The 19,665-nt window shown below is 44.8% G+C and overlaps 1 protein-coding gene across 1 annotated transcript in view; it reads right to left on the reverse strand.

Moving 5' to 3' along the window:
• The window catches only part of SPOCK1 (SPARC (osteonectin), cwcv and kazal like domains proteoglycan 1), a gene marked incomplete at both ends in the record, with an annotated part of 555,003 nt that overhangs the window by 123,239 nt on the left and 412,099 nt on the right, over positions 1–19,665 (reverse strand). Inside the window, one exon of the mRNA XM_082652183.1 lies at positions 17,562–17,688. Coding sequence (XP_082508309.1) covers positions 17,562–17,688 — 127 coding nt within the window. The remainder of the gene's footprint in view (positions 1–17,561; positions 17,689–19,665) is intronic.

Raw genomic sequence — 19,665 nt, forward strand, 5'->3', positions numbered from 1 at the left:
CAGATGTTTCTATGTTTTTCCTAGAAGTACACAATTTTAGGTTTTATATTTATATATATGAGGTATGTATATTTTATACTTTTACAAATTTATCACTTTTGCTTCTCCTAAAACCATCCTGCAAATATAATTTCCTTTCCTCCACTCATGTTCATTTTCAGCATTCAACACTGGAGACAGTAAGATTAGCAGGAGGTACTTTCTCCCCTCAAAGACTGTAGTTTTTTTTATTTAGGAAAAATTTTGAACATGTGCCAAAGTAGAGAAATTAGTACAATGAATCTCCATAATGTCAGCTAAACACTGTCGCTCGCCACCTGGTTCTATAAGAATGAAGTCAATAGCCACTGCAGTCGCTGACTTTCAACACACCCTGAAAGGGGTTCAGGGTTGAGATCAGGAATGAGGCCCCCTGTGCTCTGGGAAACACTGGCAGAAAAGGCCTTTAGATAGTCAGATATTTTCAGGAGAAGATTTTATGAGCCCAATTTCTTGCATCTTCTCATAACTAGAAAAGCACTAAAATCATTAATGGACATCTGCTCCTTGTGACTAGCAGCGACCTTCTGCCAAAATGTGTGCTTGATTGCCTGTATCCTCCTTCACCAAATCCACATCTATACTGACTTCCCTCACTTACCTCTTCAGAGCAGTTCCTCAGTGCTGAGAGGCTGTCTCCCAGGCTTATAGTTTTTATTTTGCGCCAAATAAAACTTTAACTCACAACTCCCACGTTTTGCATTTTTTTCAGTTGGCAATAACCTCCGTTCAATAATTTTCAAGATTTTGCCACGTTTGCTTGATCTTACCTAAATTATCTTAAGTTATCTTAAAGCAAATCCTCTATGTTCTTCACAATGTATCTCTTAAAAAAAGTATGTTTTCCTTATTCAACTACAATGCTATCAACACATCTAATTTTCAGTCCATAATCAATTTCCCTTAAAGTCCCCAAAACATCTTTTTTCTTTTAAAGTTTTTGTTGGCTTTTTTCAATTTGCGTTCAACCAGCGTTCAAAAAACATTTGGTAGCCATGTCTCCCACTCCACCTTTTTTCATGCAGAAACTGGATCCATTTTTTCCACACACCCCCAACACACGTCATATTCTGAATTTGTCTGTTTGCTTCTGCGTGGCCTCCTTTAACACATTCCTCAACCCCTGCACGTTCTGTTAACGGAAGTCAGCACTGTAGGCTTGACTAGATTTAGGTTTAATTCTTTTTGGCAAAAATACTTCACGTGCCTATGAAGCACACATATGACTGTGACACCAGAAGACACCACATGACACCAGAGGACAAACAATGCCAGCTGCTCACTGAAGTGATTCTATGATTCATCCAATGACTCAGGTGGTAACAGCACGAAGTTAATCATCAACCTTTGTCTAATGGTTTCACCCGTGCTTGACTGTTGCCCACATCAGCTATATCTTTAGGGGCTGAAAATGGCAATTTTCTAATTCTAGTGTTACTTCTGCATTTATTAGCTATACTCCTTCTGTAAATAATTTTCCCTTCTTGAATAGAGCTTTAGGGTTACCCTGAAATATGATCTGTACAGAAACAGTATGGATTTAATTACTTTTTCACTGCAAAATTTAGAATAAGGAGCTGGAATTCTAGTTTCGTTCCCACAGTGAAGGAGTTTACATGTGTGTTTTCATCACTAAAATGTACTTTTAAAGATAATAAAAATAGATAAACCTTTAGCCAGACTCATCAAGAAAAAAAGAGGGCCCAAAATAAATAAAAGTAGACATAAAAGAGAAGTTACAACTGATACCACAGAAATACAATCATAAGGGCATACTATGAACAATTATATGGCAACAAATTGGCAAATGTAGGAGAAATGTATAAATTCCTAGAAGCATACAATCTTCTAAGACTGAATCAAGAAGAAATAGAAGATCTACACGGAGCAACTACTAGTAAAGAAACTGAATAAGCAATCAAAAAATTTCTGACAAACAAAAGTCCAGGACCAGATTTATAGATTAATTCAACCAAACATTTAAAGAAGAGTTTTAATATCTATACTTCTCAAACTATTTCAAGTAACTAAAGAAGAAGGAACACTTCCAGACTCATTCTACGAGGTCAGCATTACCCTGGCATCAAAACCAGGCAAAGACATGACAAAAAGATTAAATTATAGACCAATATTCCCAATGAACGTACGAGCAAAAATCCTCAACAAAATATTAGCAAACTGAATTCAACAATACATTAAAAGGATCATATATCATGATTAAGTGGGATGTATTCCAGGCAAGCAAGAATGGTTAAACATCCACAAATCAACCAATGTGATACACCACATTAATAAAATGAAGGATAAAAATCACATGATCAACTCAAAGGATGCAGAAAAAGCTTTTGACAAAATGCAACATCTATTCATGACAAAAACTCTCAAGTTGGTAGACAGTGAACATACTTCAACATAATAAAGGCCATTTATGACAAATCCACAGCTAACATTATACTCAACAGTGAAAAACTGAAAGCGTTTCCTCTAAGATTAGGAACAACACAAGGATGCCTTGTCTCGCCACTGTTATTTAACATTGTTTTGATAGCCCCAGCCACAGCAATCAGACAAGAAAAAGAAATAAAAGGAATCCAGATTGGAGGGGAAGATATAAAACTGTCACTATGTGCAGATGACATGATACTATATATATGTATATCCCTAAAGTATATATATGATACTATATATATACTATATATGTATATATAGTATATACATATATATATATATATATATATATATATCCCTAAAGACTACACCAAAAAACTATTAGAAATAATAAATGAATTCAGTAAAGTTGCAGGATACAGGATCAATATACAGAAATCTGTTGTATTTCTATACACTAATAATGAACTATCAGAAAAAGAAATCAAGAAAACAACCCCATTTACAATCGCATCAAAAAGAATATAATACGTAGGAATAAATTTAACCAAGGAGGTGAAACCTGTACTTGGAAGACTATAAGACACTGATGAAAGAAATGGAAGACAACACAAGTAAAATGAAATATATTCCATGTTTATGGATTAGAAGAATTAATCATGTTAAAATGTCCATACTACTCAAAGCAATCTACAGACTTAATGCATCTCTATCAAAATACCAATGGCATTTTTCACAGAAACTGAAATAATCCTAAAATTTGTATGGAACCACAAAAGACCTCAAATAGCCAAAGCAATCTTGAGAAAGAAGAACAAAGCTGGTGGTATCACACTCTCTGTTTTCAAACTGTGCTACAAAGCTACAGTAATCAAAACCAGTATGGTAATGGCACAAAAATAGACACATAGATCAATGAAACAGAATAGGGAGCCCAGAAATAAACCCATGCACTTATGGTCAATTAATCTATGACAAAGGAGACAAGAATATACAATGGGGAAAAGATAGTCACTTTAATAAGTGGTGTTGAGAAAAGTAGCCAGCTACATGTAAAAGAATGAAACCAGATCATTTTCTCACACCATATAAAAAAATAAACTCAAAATGGACTAAGACCTGAAACCATAAAACTCCTAGAAGAAAATATAGGCAATATGCTCTTTGACACTGGTTTTAGCAGGGTTTTTTTTTTCTGTTTTGGATGTGTCTCCTCAGACGAGTGCAACAAAAGCAAAAATAAACAAAAAGGACCACATCAAACTGAAAAGCTTTTGCACATTGAAGGAAACCATCAACAAAGCAAAAAGGTAACCTACTGAACGGGAAAAGATATTTGTAGATGTTATGTCTGGTAAGGGGTTAATATCCAAAATATATAAAGAGATCATACAACTCAAGTAAAAAAAAATCTGATTAAAAAGTGGCAGAGGGGGCTTCCCTGGTGGCGCAGTGTTTGAGAGTCCGCCTGCCGATGCAGGGGACACGGGTTCGTGCCCCAGTCTGGGAAGTTCCCACATGCCGCGGAGTGGCTGGGCCCGTGAGCCATGGCCACTGAGCCTGCGCGTCCTGAGCCTGTGCTCCGCAATGGGAGAGGCCACAACAGTGAGAGGCCCGCGTACCGCAAAAAAAAAAAAAAAAAAGTGGCAGAGGACCTGAATAGGCATCTTTCGAAAGAAGACATACAAATGGCCAACAGGCACATGAAAAGATGCTCAACATCGCTCATTATCAGGGAAATGCAAATCAAAACCACAATGAGACAGCGCTCACACCTGTCAGAATGGCTACTTTCAAAAAGACAACAAATAACAAGTGTTAGTGAGAATGTGGAGAAAAGGGAACCCTGGTGCCCTGTTGGTGGGAATGTAAATTGGTGCAGCCACTATGGAAAACAGTATGTAGGTTCCTCAAAAAATTAAAAATAGAACTACTGTACAATCCAGCCGTTCCACTCCTGGATATTTATGCAAAGATAAATGAACCTGAGTGACCACTGATAGATGAACGGATAAAGAAGATCTCTCCCTCTCTCTCTCTCTCTCTCTCTCTCTCTCTCTCACACACACACACACACACACACACACACACAGAGGAATAATATTACTCAGCCATAAAAAAGAATGAAATCTTGTCGTTTGCAGCATCATGAGTGAAAGTGGAAGGTACTATGCTTAGTGAAACAAGTCAGAGAAAGACAAATATTTTATGTTTTCACTTATATGTGGAATCTAAAAAACAAAACAAATGAACAAATACAACAAAACAGAAACAAACTCACACGTACAGAGAACAAACTAGGGGTTGTCAGAGGGGAAGTGGGTAGACAGATGGGTGAAATAGATGAGAAGGATTATAAACTCCCAGTTATAAAATAAATAAACAAGTCATAGGGATGTAATGTACAGCGCAGGGAATATAGTCAGTAATATTATAATAACTTCATATGGTACATAATCTATAAAAGTACTGAATTACCATGTAAAAAAATACCATGAGGAAATTAATTTCTTATGACTTCAGACAGGTTATTAAATTACCTTGGAAAACTCTACTAAATACACAACGTTAATTGCTTTCAGCCTACCATGAAATAAAATCTAAATATTTGAAAAAAATAATAAATTAATTAACTAATTAAATGTGTTTTTAATGATTGTATTTCTCGCTTCTAGAAGTTTCAAAATGATCTGGTATGTTTTGCTACCATATCATTCATTGCTGAAGTTTTGAATCACCTTTTTCATTTAAACATTTTGAACAACTGATTTTACATTCTGTACCTGAAAAATCCATCTCTCAACGTTTTAGGGGGTCTAATTCTGCTATTTTTTATCTGTGCTGCCTCTTGCTCATGGTGGCTTATTTCCTTCTATGCTTTAAAGAATTATGAGTTATGTTTGGCACTTTGAGGGAATCCTGTAAAGCCTGAGTTGATGGTCCTGCCCTCCAGGGAGGACTTACACATGCTTCTTCCAGGAGCCCTTGAGCATCCCATAGCCAGGGCCACTTTAAGTCAATTTACAATTCAGGTTTCCAACACAAAGAGGGTAAACTGGAACCACACACTTGGGCTGCTATTCACACAGTAAGCAACAGGACACCTTAACAGCAGTTACCTGTTCTGATTGGTTTACATCTGTGTCCTGTATTAGTCATCAAAGGTTTTGTGTACCACAGTTGCCTTATCTGAATAAATGCAGGTTCTTTGTTAAAAAGTTTCGCAGGTCATCTTTTCCCTCTCTAACCAGAGCCCAGGCCGAAGTCGAGAAGTGTTATTGTCTCACTTTACCAACAGGCATATTTAATTTTTTTAAAAACAATCGAGCCCACCCTTTAACTCGAGGTGAATGTTATTGTTTTAAAAACCAAGCCCACCCTTCAACTCAGGGCAAGCATGCTGAAAGTTCTGGATTTATGTGTGGGATCTCAGCTGCAATTTCCCACCTTGTAAGCATTTAAGGCACTATCTCCAGTCTGCAGGCAGCAGTTACCCCAAAACCTCTTGGTTAGATCCGCTGCCCTTTACCTCCCCACCCACCGGGAAGTGGTCAGTATCCACTCTGGTTTTCCTTCTCCCTACCCCCCAACCAGGGACTTCTCTTACATCTGACAAGCTCATCTATTTTAAAGGATAGTTTTTAGGATCTCTAGCTCACCGTATGGATGGATATACACACTTATCTACAGACAGTTCTAGAGTGGTACAATGAATGCTCCAGCAGAACTATGCACGTGGTGCTGCTGTAGCTCAGAGGAAAGAAATGGCTTATCCTAGCACCAAGAGCTCAAGGATGCTTCACTGAGGAGATGGTGCTTAGGCAGAGCCTGGGAGCTGAAATCCCAGGAAGGCGTTTACGCCATTTCTGGCAGAGGTGGGTGTGGGTAAGGGAGGCTCAACCCATTCTATCCCGTTACGTGCATTAAAGTTCAAAAGAAACGACTGATGAATCCTCTCTGCTCCACCTCTATTTTGCTTGGTTTGGTGCCAGGGAATTGGGTCATGTGGTGGGGTGCTACTACGACGGGCCAGGTGGCTGCCCTGGAGAGCTCCCAGCAGGAAACAGTGGAAGACACGAGAGATGTAGCAGGTCTTGCTCAGAGCCACCTTTGGGGAGCCCCACCCCACTTATACCCAATAGCATCTTTTGGTCTCTCTACTAGGAGAGGAGAAAGTAAATAAACCCTTAAAAGGAGCTTCATCTGATCAATCTGGTCAGGGTCCCTGGGTTCCGGTTTCATCTGATCTCTTGCCTGGCCGCCACTGCATAGCCTGCCTTTGGGGAGGTTTGCATCCCAAAGCAATCCCCAGTGCCTTTCGATAAGAACTTGGGGAAAACTGTTCTTTTGGACACAGGGTCTTCCCTGCTGCGGAAGGTCTGCTGTTCTGAGCACCTCACTGGACAGAACCCAGCATCGCAGGAAGGTGCCACCCTTGGCCAAAGGATGAAGTATTTCTATCTCACGCGCTGTATATAAAGATGCAAAAATGTTTCATTTGGCACTTCCCTGGTGGCGCAGTGGTTGAGAGTCCGCCTGCCGATACAGGGGACACGGGTTCGTTCCCTGGTCCGGGAAGATCCCACATGCCACGGAGCTGCCGGGCCCATGAGCCATGGCCGTTGAGCCTGCACATCTGGAGCCTGTGCTCCGCAATGGGATAGGCCACAACAGTGAGGGGCCCACATACCGCAAAAAAAAAAAGTTTCATTTGTTTTAGAATGGGAAAAAACCACCAACTTGCTACAGTAAAAGGGAGAGCATCATTTAAGTCATATCTCTCAATAGGCAGTTATGGTATCAATTCATGGTAAATTCTAACCCAGCTAAATATTTCCTCATTCTCTGACATAACATACAGGTCCTAGCCCAAGGCATAGAAAGTGAGATCAGCTTCTATGAGCATTACCCATATCTAGTACTGAAATGTTCTCTTGGAAAAAATGTCATAAATAAGTCTGACTGTACTCATTTGAGCAGTAAGCCAACAGGGAATGTTTTGTTTGTTTATTTGTTTAAGAAAAACAAAAGCAACATGAACCTGAACTTCATTAAAAGTTTTTGTAATGATTTAATTAGATTTATAGCACTGTGCCTATTCATTCTGGCCAGGGACCCCTCTCTCTTCTAAAGGATTGGTTGGCAGAGATCTCATGTGCTTTGCAATTTTTTCCTAATCCTTTGTTTCATCTCCTGATTAGGTGAGGATGAGCATAATCATGTTCAGGTAATTGCTTTATCAAATGGTTTAATTATGCATTCAACAGAATTGACAACAAGAAGGTTATTCTTCCTAACGTGCTTTCAACAAAAGCGCTAACTAATTACATGGCATTCTACTCAGGGCATTTGAGAAGAAGACATGAAAACCTATTCTTCAAATCTTGGTTAACCACATGTTTGTGTATACAACATAGAAATACGTGGTAAAATACTTAGTTGAATTGCTTCCTTCTGCTGTAACTTCATAACTAATCTGCGTGTTGACACAGACCATGTAAATTCTGAGGATGCATTTCACCGTGGACGGTGTTTGAACATCTGTGCTTTCTGAAAATGTCACAATAACCATTTTACCTGAAAGTTTATCCTCGGGAGCCAAAAAGACTGTGTTATCTTGGCATGTTCCAAAAAGAAAGAAATGCTTAACAGAACTGAGGACAGATGTGTCTCATGATTAGAAGGAAGTATTACAACATTAGGCCAAATGGTTGAAAAGATTTCTGAATTAAAGTGGTGCTGAATCTACTTTATTTTGCATGAACTTCCTTTTCTCTTTAACTAGATCACTAACACGTCTGGTATGGACCTGTATTATATGCTCCTTTTTGCCTACCACTCCTAGAAACACAGTACACCCTAATACATTCTTACAGGCTCCAAAGCTAGCGGCATTTAGCTGAAGCCTTTAAGGACACAAATACTTAATAATATTTGATATTTTAAAAGGTGATTATGCAGTACACTACTTTAAAATTTGTATTCAGTCCAGTACTCTTTCCCTCTCCTTCTGGTAAAAAATACTACCCTTGATCATAGTGAAGGGTGGGGGTAAAGAGGGTCATGTTACCATAGTATTTGATTAAAGGATGGGCACACGATTCAAAAACAGCCAATTGGAATCCTTCCCTGGGATTGAAACACAGCTACTGACAAGTTCCTTTGCAGTTTCTAGGCTAGAAGCAAATGAATCAGGGGCTGTCAAAATCCATATTCCCCGCAAAGGGGAGAGAGCCTCTTGGCAGAATGAAGCCCAGCAGAGATGGGCAAAGATGAGAAAGGATTTCCACACTGAATTTCCCCTTCTTTCTCTGAGGTCTGCCCACCCCAGTATACTTGCTAGCCTTCTGTGCCAGTAAATCTTCATTTTCTGATGAAGCCAAGTTTGAGTTCTGTTTCTGTCACTTGAAATCAAAAGCATCCTGATGATACAGCTGGTATTTTATATTACTTTTCAGATGGCATTTCCCTCGTAGAAGTAACGACTGTCACTCGAGAACCAGACAGATCAGGGTTCCAATATCTACTCTGCTGCTAAGAGCTGTGTTGACCTTGGACAAAGTTTTGCAGCTTCCGCTTTCTCCTCTTTGAGACTACTCATAGCCCCTACCTCAAAGGTTCACTGTGAGAATTAGATGGAACAATCGAGGAAGTAAAATAATACTGTGGCACTTAGTATGATATCACAGTACCTAATACATGTTCAACAATGGAGTACTATTTTTTTCATCTTATTGTCACTGTCATTATTTAAAATATTACTATGGTAGAGACGGCTAGATTACTCCAATATTCACTCTATCCTTCTTAATAACAATACAACTCGCAAATTTTAGCTGGATACAGAGCTACCCAGAATAAACCCACATTTCCCAGCCTCCCTTGCAGCTCTGCGTAGCCCTGTGACTAAGTTGTGGCCAGTAGGATGTGAGCAGAAATGGCACATGACTTCCAGACTGTGCCTCTTCCCTCACCTCCTTCCTACTGGCTGGGGCACAGCAGCCATCTTGGACCAAGAGGCAGAAGCTCAACAGTTCCAACTGTCAGGATGACAGAGCAACAAGGTAAAGGATGCTGGTCACTGACAGTCTGGAGGCAGCATATCAGCCCCAGGCTGCTTATCTTTAGAATGTCTACGTGAGAGAGAAATAAAACTGTATCCCGTTCAAGCCTCTGTTCCATTTGAATTTTTGCTAGAGCAGCCAGAACTAATACACAGTAAACATCTTAAATATTATTTATACTTGTTCCTTCCAAAAACCCTGTGAAAGAGAAAAGGGGATGACAACCAAACAAGGGCAAGAACTCTATCTAAACTAATAGTTGAAGGTCTTCGTACTATGAACACTAGCTTCTCATCATCCAGTGATGTTTGGCTACCGCAGACTGAAGGAAGGACAATGAAAATGAACAAGGCCTCAGGGGGCAAAGCAAAGTTGGGGCATCTGCCATGGGGAATTTGTCCCCTTACCTCCAACTGTTTAATGTATAAAACAAACTTGCTTAGAGTTGGTTAGATGCCACTGAGTACGTCTCCAACGTCATAACACCTCTTGTGTTAGCTTTTTCTAAGCAACAGAAAATCAAAATAGTGAAGTCTATGACCCGACTCCCACCTCAGACCACTGGTGTCCACGTGGTCTTTGGGCACACGACCCGACCTTTTTCTCCCCCCCTACCACCTGAGAGCATGCAGGATGGGGGCGGGGTATTTACTACTTCTTGGCCCTCCACAGGGCTGCCCAGATGGCAGTATCCAATGCCTTGCCTAATTGCTGCTCACCTCTTGTTCCTGGGGCCATGACCATGGCCATCGGGCTCCAGTTTCCTGATGCACAAAATGTGCAAATGCAAGCCTTCCACCTCAGCGTCCAATCATCTTCTCTTCTGCTTAGTCAGAAGTGAGACCCTTGCCAATGAGCCATTTGCAAGTGAAGACAATTCTCACCCAGCAGGTTCTATGGAGGCCGGGCTATCTAAAAATGTCCCTGAAAACACCGACAGCCTCAACTCAGCCAGAAAGCAAAGATGAGGAGCCACACATGAAAACCACCCACGCCTGTCATGGATGCAGGGCCATAAAAGTCTGGGGAGACTAAGAAGACATGCCGAGCTCGACGCTGTCTTGAGAAGGCTTAACAAATGCATGCCCTGGATTGGCTCTGACCCTCAGAACAGCCTGTTTGTGGGGAATGCCGGCCAACGGAGTCTCCACTTGCCAAGAACTTCAAACATGACCTTTACTTGGTGACAATTGTTTGAAACTATTAAGACGACTCTGAAAATAATATAATCCGCAGCAACAAGGTGCTGAAAGAAATGCCAACACTGTAAGGCAAGCTCTCTCTCCCCCTCCCTCGCGTGCGCGCACTCAGAACAGAGGGGAACCATCCTCCTTCACAGCGCTTCTTCACTCTGCATCTCTCTTCTGCCTCTAGACAGAAATGAGCCGTTTGCTAATTGTTTAACAGCTGTTAATGAACTAAACGTCGTGGGAGGAGGGGCAGAGCAGACGGGGGTTTGCCGGCTTGTTTGTCCGTTCCCAACAGCCGGGCTGATGCCAGCGAGCAAGGTGGGCAGGGCTCCCAGGGCCACTCCAAGGACCCTCCCCTCAGAGGTCAGGCCGTGCAGCTTCTGCCTGGACAAGAGCAGTCCCAGCCCTGAAGTCTGAGCTCTGGTCAGGTGGGTGCAGGGGGAGAGATGTCAAGGAAGTCCTATTAAAAGAGGCCCAGCCAGGAGACACCCACCAGGGCCAGAACCTGGAGCAGCGGGGACCTCCACTCCTGCCCCCTTCTGAGTTTCCAGGTCCCCAGCACCACTCCAGATCTGCTCACAGCTCTCCCAAACCACTCTCCCCTCCAAAGGGAGAGAAAGCTGAGATTGCCCACCGGAAGCCTGGGCTGGCCAGATTCCGTCAGCCACGGTGACGTTTCCCTTCTTACGGGCAAAATTAGAAACTGGCAGCCAGGACCCCAGGAGCCTTCATCTTTCTACACGGATAACAGCAGAGAAAGGAAAGGCGCTCACAAACGACGGGGTCCCTCTGGTTTAGGCTGAGGCCACAAAGCTGCTGGCAAGAGCAACTGCAAGTCCCACTGGGATCCAGAGGGTGAAGATGTCCCTCTGCTGAGCTCAAAGCTAAAATGACTCTCTGTATTTGAAATTGAGACAGTCACCAAGTCCAGCTATGACTTCCTGAATGCCACTTCAGACTGCTTCCTGTCCATCTCCGCAACCACAACACAAGCCCCAGGCTTCCAGGCTTGCCCAACCACGCCCATCCTGCAGCCAGTGTAAGCCAGTGGAAAAAAATAAAAGTCCTTAATAAGACCCCCAGTGTTCTTAGGGTAAAGTGCAACCCCCTCATTTGGCCTTCAAGGCCCCAGAAAAGTGGCCCCTGACACTCTTCTAGCCTCATTTCTGTGTCTAGTTAACCCCCTGTCCCCAGTCTCCATGAGACACTGCCACAGTGACACATTCACCGGTTCCTTCAGGAGGGTCTGTGCTTTGTTTCATCTCTTCGGCCCCCTCTTTCCTCTGATGAATAAACTCTCTATACTTTACACCTCCATTTGTACTCCAGGCGACTCCTTCCAGCCTTAAGATCTCAGTGAACCATCGCTTCCTCTAAGAAGACTAGTCACAGCTCCAAACTGGCTGAGGAGGCCCTGTTCTGGGTCCTGCGGCACCCCGAACATCCCTTACCTGAACACCTATTTTAATGAAAGGACACTGCTTTGTAATCTGTCTACCTTCCTTGTAAGTTCTGTGAAAACTGGGGCTTCGTCTTCCGTCGTGTCCCCAGGACTTAGCACAATGCGTGACACAGAGTAAGAAAGAATTCAGTAAACACTTGCTGAATTTCTGGACTCCTTCAGTTTTCCTGGCCAGGAGGATGTGACATCAGGGCAAGTTAAATGATAAGGGTGATCCTTCTACTACCTAGAAGCCACGTCGAGGGGCAGGGTCTCGACCACATTCTCAAACCAGCTGCGGTGCTGGCCTCCACGTGCCTATTCCCAGAGGGGAGTTTTCTGTTCCTTATCTTTTGTGAGTTATGCTTTGTAGAGTCTGAATGTAGAGTCATTTACTGCCATGTAACATCTTATATCCCTCATCTCCAGATGCTGTGCATTCCTGCGGATTTTATCTTTGATCTGGGGGGGTCACAAAGCTCTGAGTGGTGTCCCTGGTGCCAGGACACTGGAAGAGTCCTGCTACAGAGACAGAGGCTTCTACATACATCCCCACCCCCATTCTAGGAGCTTCTGATTGTTCAGGGCCCAGAAGCAGAAAGCAAGCTTTGTTTGATGGAAGCCGAAGACAAACACCGGGCATCTAGGGCAGAGCTGATACCCACGCTCCTTCCTCCCTCTGCTGCTGTCAGTGCTCCGCACAGGCTTCAGATCCACCTGTGAAAGGGTGAACACTTCCCCTGGAGGACGCCGATTATTTATTACAGATTTCCTTGATGATGATGGGACTGGGCTGCAATATATTTTTGCCAAAACTGATTTTTGTGAATGTGATTCATGACATCAAATCACTTCCAGTTGTACATGCATCCTGGTCTCACCTGTCCTTTGTTTCTTGACCCCAATGACCCAAAAAAGGCCATAACTCCAGGGAATGGGAAGTCACTTGTTCACTAACAGTTAACTCATTCACTCTATTAACTGCCCATCTACTGGTGGTCCTGTGACAGCTTTGTCTGGGACTAAAGTGTGCCCTTGAACCTGAATAAAGAAGTGGCCATATGTTTAGGGGCAATAGCTAAATCACTCCAATACTGAACCCGACCAGTCTGAAACATCCCCCTTGGAAGGAAGTCTCGTTGCACATCACGAGGGTTTAGAATTGGTCTTGGCTTCAGAGGTCTTGAGCAGTCAACACATGCCTTCAGCATGAGTCATTTGATTCATTTCTTTAGGAAAATGAGGACGCCAACTTTCTAAAAGTGGATAGAAAGCTAGGAGATTAATGTCAAAAACCAACACACACACCATTTTCCACTGCACTGCTGCCCCTCCACCAGCCTCTGCCCTTTGTTTTAACTGGAAGCAGGTGATCACAGATATCCGGGCAAGAGACTCTGAGTGTCAAATTCTGCCACTGCCCTTGACTCTTTGGGCCTCAGTTTACCCCACATGGAGGATGGGGAGAAAGGCACTACAAGTTGTGATAGGAAGGCATTAGGTCTCTTCTTTTGCTCTAAGAAAAGACAGCTGACCAGGTCTGGGAAACTCAGGACTGAGGCAGGTACAGGAATTCAAGGGCACTAGAGGAATAGCAGGCTGGGGCAGACTTTGGGGCTCTGCCCAGCAGTACCTGGAAGCCATTCCTCTTTTGAAAAATCATTGCAAAGGAGCCTTCCAAATCCTGATCCTGCCTCTTAAACAAGCTAGTTACCACTACCTGTAAGCAGGCAACCTTCCCTAACCCAAAAGGCCAACTTTCCTGCTCAAACTGCAGGGGAGCCCTGACCAGCAAACATTTGCAGAGACATTCCCTGGGCAGCTGACAGCATTTCAAGCCACATCTGACAGGTTACGACTGCTCCTTGTAGCTCGGGGGTCAGGGCGAGCTGGCATTTGAAGCTCCTTCTGCGAACGAGAGACAGGCGAGCGGGCGGGTTGTTGCTGGAGTTTGATGTGCAACGTGCCACTTGCCCAAACAGCCCTGATCACTCACTGACATTTCATGGCTCATCTCTAATCGCAGGCTCCAGGATCAGACAGTTCACTCCAGAGCTGGAGGGAATAACCGAACAGCGCAAACTGGATCTTCACAAAGAGAATGATTGCAAAGAGCCTCTCTCTGCCAGGGCTCCAGGCTGGGTGTTTAGCTAAGCAACTTGGCCCAGGCTGGGGATGGCTTATTTCTCTCAATCACTAAGCTCTCTGCAACCCCTTCACTCAAATCCCGGAAGGGTTGCACAGACTGGAATCTCACCATTCCTTCTCAGCTGGAGTCCTCAGAGGCTCTTGTCTCTTATCCGTGATGCTGAGCACCAACTGTGTGCCCTGCGCCTGGTGAAGGTAGACAGGCATTGTTTCTACCTCTAGGACCACGCACACTCTTAAGTCTGCCACTTAAGGCGGACATGGGCAAGAAGGCACTTACAGTAGCAAGTGTCCTGCTAGCCTGGCATTGCCTGACCACCTGCTTACTTTCCAAGCTTTGGCTGAATGTCTCCTCTTGGACTGTCCTCACATCTGCCCTCTCCTCCTCGTCTCCTGCGCCTCTCCCCTCACTGTCACAGCCACCAGTAGGGCAACCTCTTAGTTCTTCAAACTCATCATCCTGCCTTAGAGCCTCGGCCTATGTTATTTCCTCTATCTAGAACATTCTACCAATGCCCCCTCTCAGAGTTTAAAGGACACCTCCTCAGAAAGGCCTTCTCAGCAGGCAACCTTCTCTAACACAAGAAGCCAACTTTCCTGCTCAAACTGCAGGGGGACCCTGACCAGCAAACAATTGCAGAGACATTCCCTGGGCAACTGGCAGCATCTCAAGCCACATCTGACAGGTTACGACTGCTCCTTGTAGCTCAGGCGTCAGGGGTAGCTGGCATTTGAAGCTATAAAGCACTCTGTCTCTCTTTCAGAGCACCACATGTATTTCCTTGGTACCAGTTACCAAAATTTGAAGTTACCTATTTATTTGTTTGGTCAGTTATTTCTGTCTGTCTCCCTTACCAGAGTGTAACCTCCAAGTGAGCAGGGATGGCGTCGGGATGGTTCCCCACTGCCCTTCCATGCTCTGCACAGTGCCTAGAACAATGACAAGTGTCCAAGAGATAGTTGCTGGACAAACGAATGAAGGATCTGTCTAGAGTAGGTGATTACGGAGACAGACTCTGGGGGGCTTTGCTGTTGACGGTGAAGGGTCTCAGCTTAGTTGCGATTGCAAGAGGCGAGCTATCCATACATTTTAAGTGGGGGAGACGTACAAACAGACTTTTAATGCAGAATGACCCTCATCTCTTATGTCATGTGGAAATGGATTTGGGGGGCCGGCGAAAGGCAGACTGGAGGTAAAGAGTCCCATTAGGAGGTGTCTATAAAAACCAAAGTCCTCACTACTCAAAGTGTGGTCCGTGGACCAGCAGCATGGACGTCACCTGGGAACTTGTTAGAAATGCAGAATCTCAGGCGCCACATCAGACCTGCTCTGTCATAATCTGCATTTTAACAGAATCTCCAGGCAATTGTTCACATACCTAGAAGCTGGGCTTTAGCTGAAAGACAATGATGGCCTGATCTGCCTTCGGGGAGTGGGGGACAGATCTGAGTCATCAAAGCTATTATAAATGCACTAGTCCAGACAGTGCAGGGTGTTAGAAGAAAGCCTGCGGTTCCTTCGGGGTCAGGGAGAGACGCAAAGCGGGGATGGTAGGCACACTCAGCCCAGCTGGGCTGAGCGACTGGGCCAGGACGTTCTGGCTGTGACCCTGGGCAGAGACGCTGTAATTCACACTGCAGGTCTGACGTTGGGGAGGTATGGCTTACTGACTCTGGCCGTGAAGAAGAGCCAGCTTTTTTATTTCCACTATATCATAAGTTTCCCCAGCACCTGGCACAGAGCCTGGCGCATAAGAAGGGCCCTAGTGATACCTGTTGAAAGAACAAAGGAACTACCAAGCAGTAATTATGATACTGATATCCTAAAGCAGCTTACACGGGTCTGGGTGCAAGCTAGATGAACCTTCTGGCTTCCCGTTTTGTTACATATATTCCCTTTGGTTAGAAAAGTGTGAAACTCCGAGAGAATAAAAATCTACTTTCAGTGAATAAAAGTACATGACTCACTCTTTCGGTGAATAATGATACATGATTATTATTATTACTTGTAATAATCCTAACAAGCTTCTGAGGACAGCAGGCAGTGAGGGACCCCCAGGCCTATGCAATCTCCACGGTGTAAAGGTCAGGACGGTGAGGGGATCGTAGAGAACAGAAGCTATGTGTGCAGTGGGGGAAGGACAGAGGTGGGACCAGCGTAAAGGCCCAGGCCCAAGGACCACAAGGCAACGTGGCCACAAGTGACCAGGGAGTCGGCAGTTACAACTCTCATCAGCCCCCGACTCCCTTCTGCAAATGATCCCTACAGAGAAAACAAGAAGAGAGATAAAAGCGGCGCCGCTCTGGCTGGAGGGGATGGGAGAGTCAGAGACCCACTCCTCGCCCCCCACCCTGTCGCAGACACACACACACAACTCTCCACGCCTGGCACGAAGCGTGTGGGAGCGGGTGCTGAATTATATTTGTTGAATAAGAGAATAAGCAAACCCTTGTCGATTCTGTGCTTTCTTTTGTTCATTATCCCACCGAAATGTACCCGTTCCCAAACGCAAATGGACAACCTTAGCCCGAGGACACTGTCTGTAGTTCCAAGAACAAATGGTCACCTCCTTCCTCCACCCTAGTGATCTCTGCTTCCCTGCCTGCAATTCCTTTTATTACAGCCCAGATGAAATGCTCTTCCTCTGTGAAACTTCTCCTCCTTGCTCCAGTAAGAATAAACAGACCCACTTTATGCCTAGTCCCTTTTTCTATGAAACCATTTTCTCTTCACCCGTTTGAGTTAAAATGACCTGTCACCATACTAGCAACCCTGTCCCCCTCCTCCCCCCGCATTAGACTGTAAGTCCTGAAGTCCCCAGAGAAAGGAACAGCAGCCTCTCTAGCCCCAGGACCTGGGGTCGTGCTGGATACATTCCAGATACACAATAAATGCAGCTTAAATGTGTGCCGACATCATACACCTCCCCATCACCACGCTGTCTGTGAGGCAGGCATCCTGGGCCTCCCTCACATCTTTGCTCCAAAGTAAGCTTTGGAACAGCTTACTTCCTCACCTCCTCCAGGAAGCTGGCCTAGATTCACTTCAGGATCACACACCACTCTCAGAATCACACTTCCCCTAAGCCCTTGATCCCTCCAGTTACATAGGAGAGAATACTTTTATCTTGTCTCTTAGGCCAAAGAGTCTGTTCATGTGGCAGCTTCTCAAGGGCAAGCCCCAAAGTCCACCGAGATTCACAGGCCCCAGTTTTGGCCCAGAAAGCCTTGTCAGAACAAACAGACACAGAGTACTTTTTGATGACTAAAAAGAGAACGAAGAAGACCGACCTTGGACGTGTAGGTGTGGCCGTCGGAGCCGCAGATCATGGCTGACTGTGCCGTGGGACAGGGCTTGCACTTGACCAGATTCGAAGGTCCAACCCAGTGTCTGTGGGCTACATTCCCCTTCTTTTGCCTGAGGATGAAAAAAAGAGGGCATAAGGTAACTGAAGCTCCAGTCTCCACGGTCTTTCCTCCTAGCCAGGCACATCCTGAAGGCCCCTGGCCAGCACCCCTATTTGTTCCAACTTGCTGACAGTGGGCAGGAGACAGTTCCAAAAGCCTAGGTTCAACCCACCAGATGGATGGAGGAAAGCAATGTGGCCATTAAAAATGTTGTAAACACATGACTTATTGACATGAAGAGACACTCACAACATACTAAAAAGACAATGAGAGAATGACTCCGTCAGCTTCCCCAGCGCCCCATCTGGGGTGTGGCAGATCACAGGCGCCCCCAAACAGCACCCAGAGCCTCAGACGCCTCCGGGGCCGACCAGCAGCCTCCGAGTGGGAGGGTGCAGAGACAACTCAGAGAACAGTCTAGATAGAAATGCATCTCCAAACACAAGCAAATGACTTTATCACAGCTGTGGAAAACCATCTCTGGATACGTTTTAAACCAATTTCAGTCCGGCTTTCAATTTGCCATTCGATAGCCCGGTTCTGAGGTGATGTCACTTTCAACTGCTAAAATCATCATAATTCTACTCTTTCATTCCAGCTCCAGTCTCCCCCATCCTAACCTTTGTCATAATGATAAATGGTGCTATTAGGATGGCTTATGTCGACAGAAGGAACCCCATCACCATATCATAAACCACCGAAATAAAGGCCCGCAGTTACGGCCTCCCTTTCTCTCTTAGTTGAGGCTGCTTTCCCAGCAAACCACTGAGAGCCACTCTCCCAGCTGAGGGGCGAGTTCTGGGTGGAGGACAAGTGAGTGTGAGCTGCCCATCAATCAGGCGGGTACTGTGCCCTTGAAGTGCTTTGCTCTGGCAGTCCTGCAAGGTGCTTATTCGGGCGCTAGAGTCAGAAAACACAGGTTCAAAAGTCAGCTCTGCCTCTTACAGTGTGATTGCAGCAGGATATCTCACCCTGTAAATCTCAGTTTCCTTATCTGTAAAATGGGGCTGGGGGGGCGCTGGGAATAGTATCTCCTTCAAGGGGATGGTATGAGGATTGATATGAGCTGATGTATGTAAACGACTCAGTATAATGCCTGGAAAATAGGAAGCAACAAAATTGGTACCTGCTGTTATCATTATCATTTGCCCCAAAAGATGAAGGTATAAGTACCACTGCCATAGAAATATGACTTAATTCTAAAGCCCTAGGTTTGGAATGGTGCTGAACTCCCCAGAACTCATGGGCCCCAAGGAGGACATCTTTCCTGCCAGGTGTGGAATGGATCTCCAGCTCCTCAGGAATTGAGGTTTGGCATCTGACATAACCTACCCTCTTCCAAATGAAGGAAAGTGAGAAAGAAACGGCACCCACCAACTTGGTTCTTATCCTACCTCAAACCTGCCCCAGCGATGTGGGGGAGGCAGTAAGAGCAGGAAGGTCTGTTTGGGGAACTGCCTTGGAGGCTGACATCTAGAGGAGGACCACGTGCCCACAGCACAACACTTGGAACCGTCAGGGATCACAGGCTGGACGGGTTGTAGGGCTGAGCCTGTCTGACCAACGAACTGGTAGAGGACTCCTACGAGGGCACTTGGAGATGGCCTGGTCCAGGTGACTCATTTTCCTAACGTTAGCAACTAAAGCCAAGTTGGCAAAGAGCCTTGCCCACAGTGATGGAGATAACGGGAGGCTAGGTGCGTGGTAACATTCACACAGCTGCAGTGTGTCCAGGGATGACTCCTCTTCAACCCATCTCAGTCCCACCTAGATGAGTAGCCTGAACATTGGCTGGGGCACCTGCATGTTTGTCACTGGGGCTCCTCTCTCCAACATCTCCCTGCTTCCAGAGCAGCTACCCACCTTGTCCCTGCCTCTCTGTCTGGAATAAAAACACCTACTGTTTGCATTTCTAAATCACATGGACATGGGGTCTCCTATTAACCAAACACACTTTCTTCTTTCAAGGTGTGTCCTGGACTACTGG

This window comes from Grampus griseus, assembly GCF_964374135.1.
Source record: "Grampus griseus genome assembly, chromosome: 3".
Lineage (NCBI taxonomy): Eukaryota > Metazoa > Chordata > Mammalia > Artiodactyla > Delphinidae > Grampus > Grampus griseus.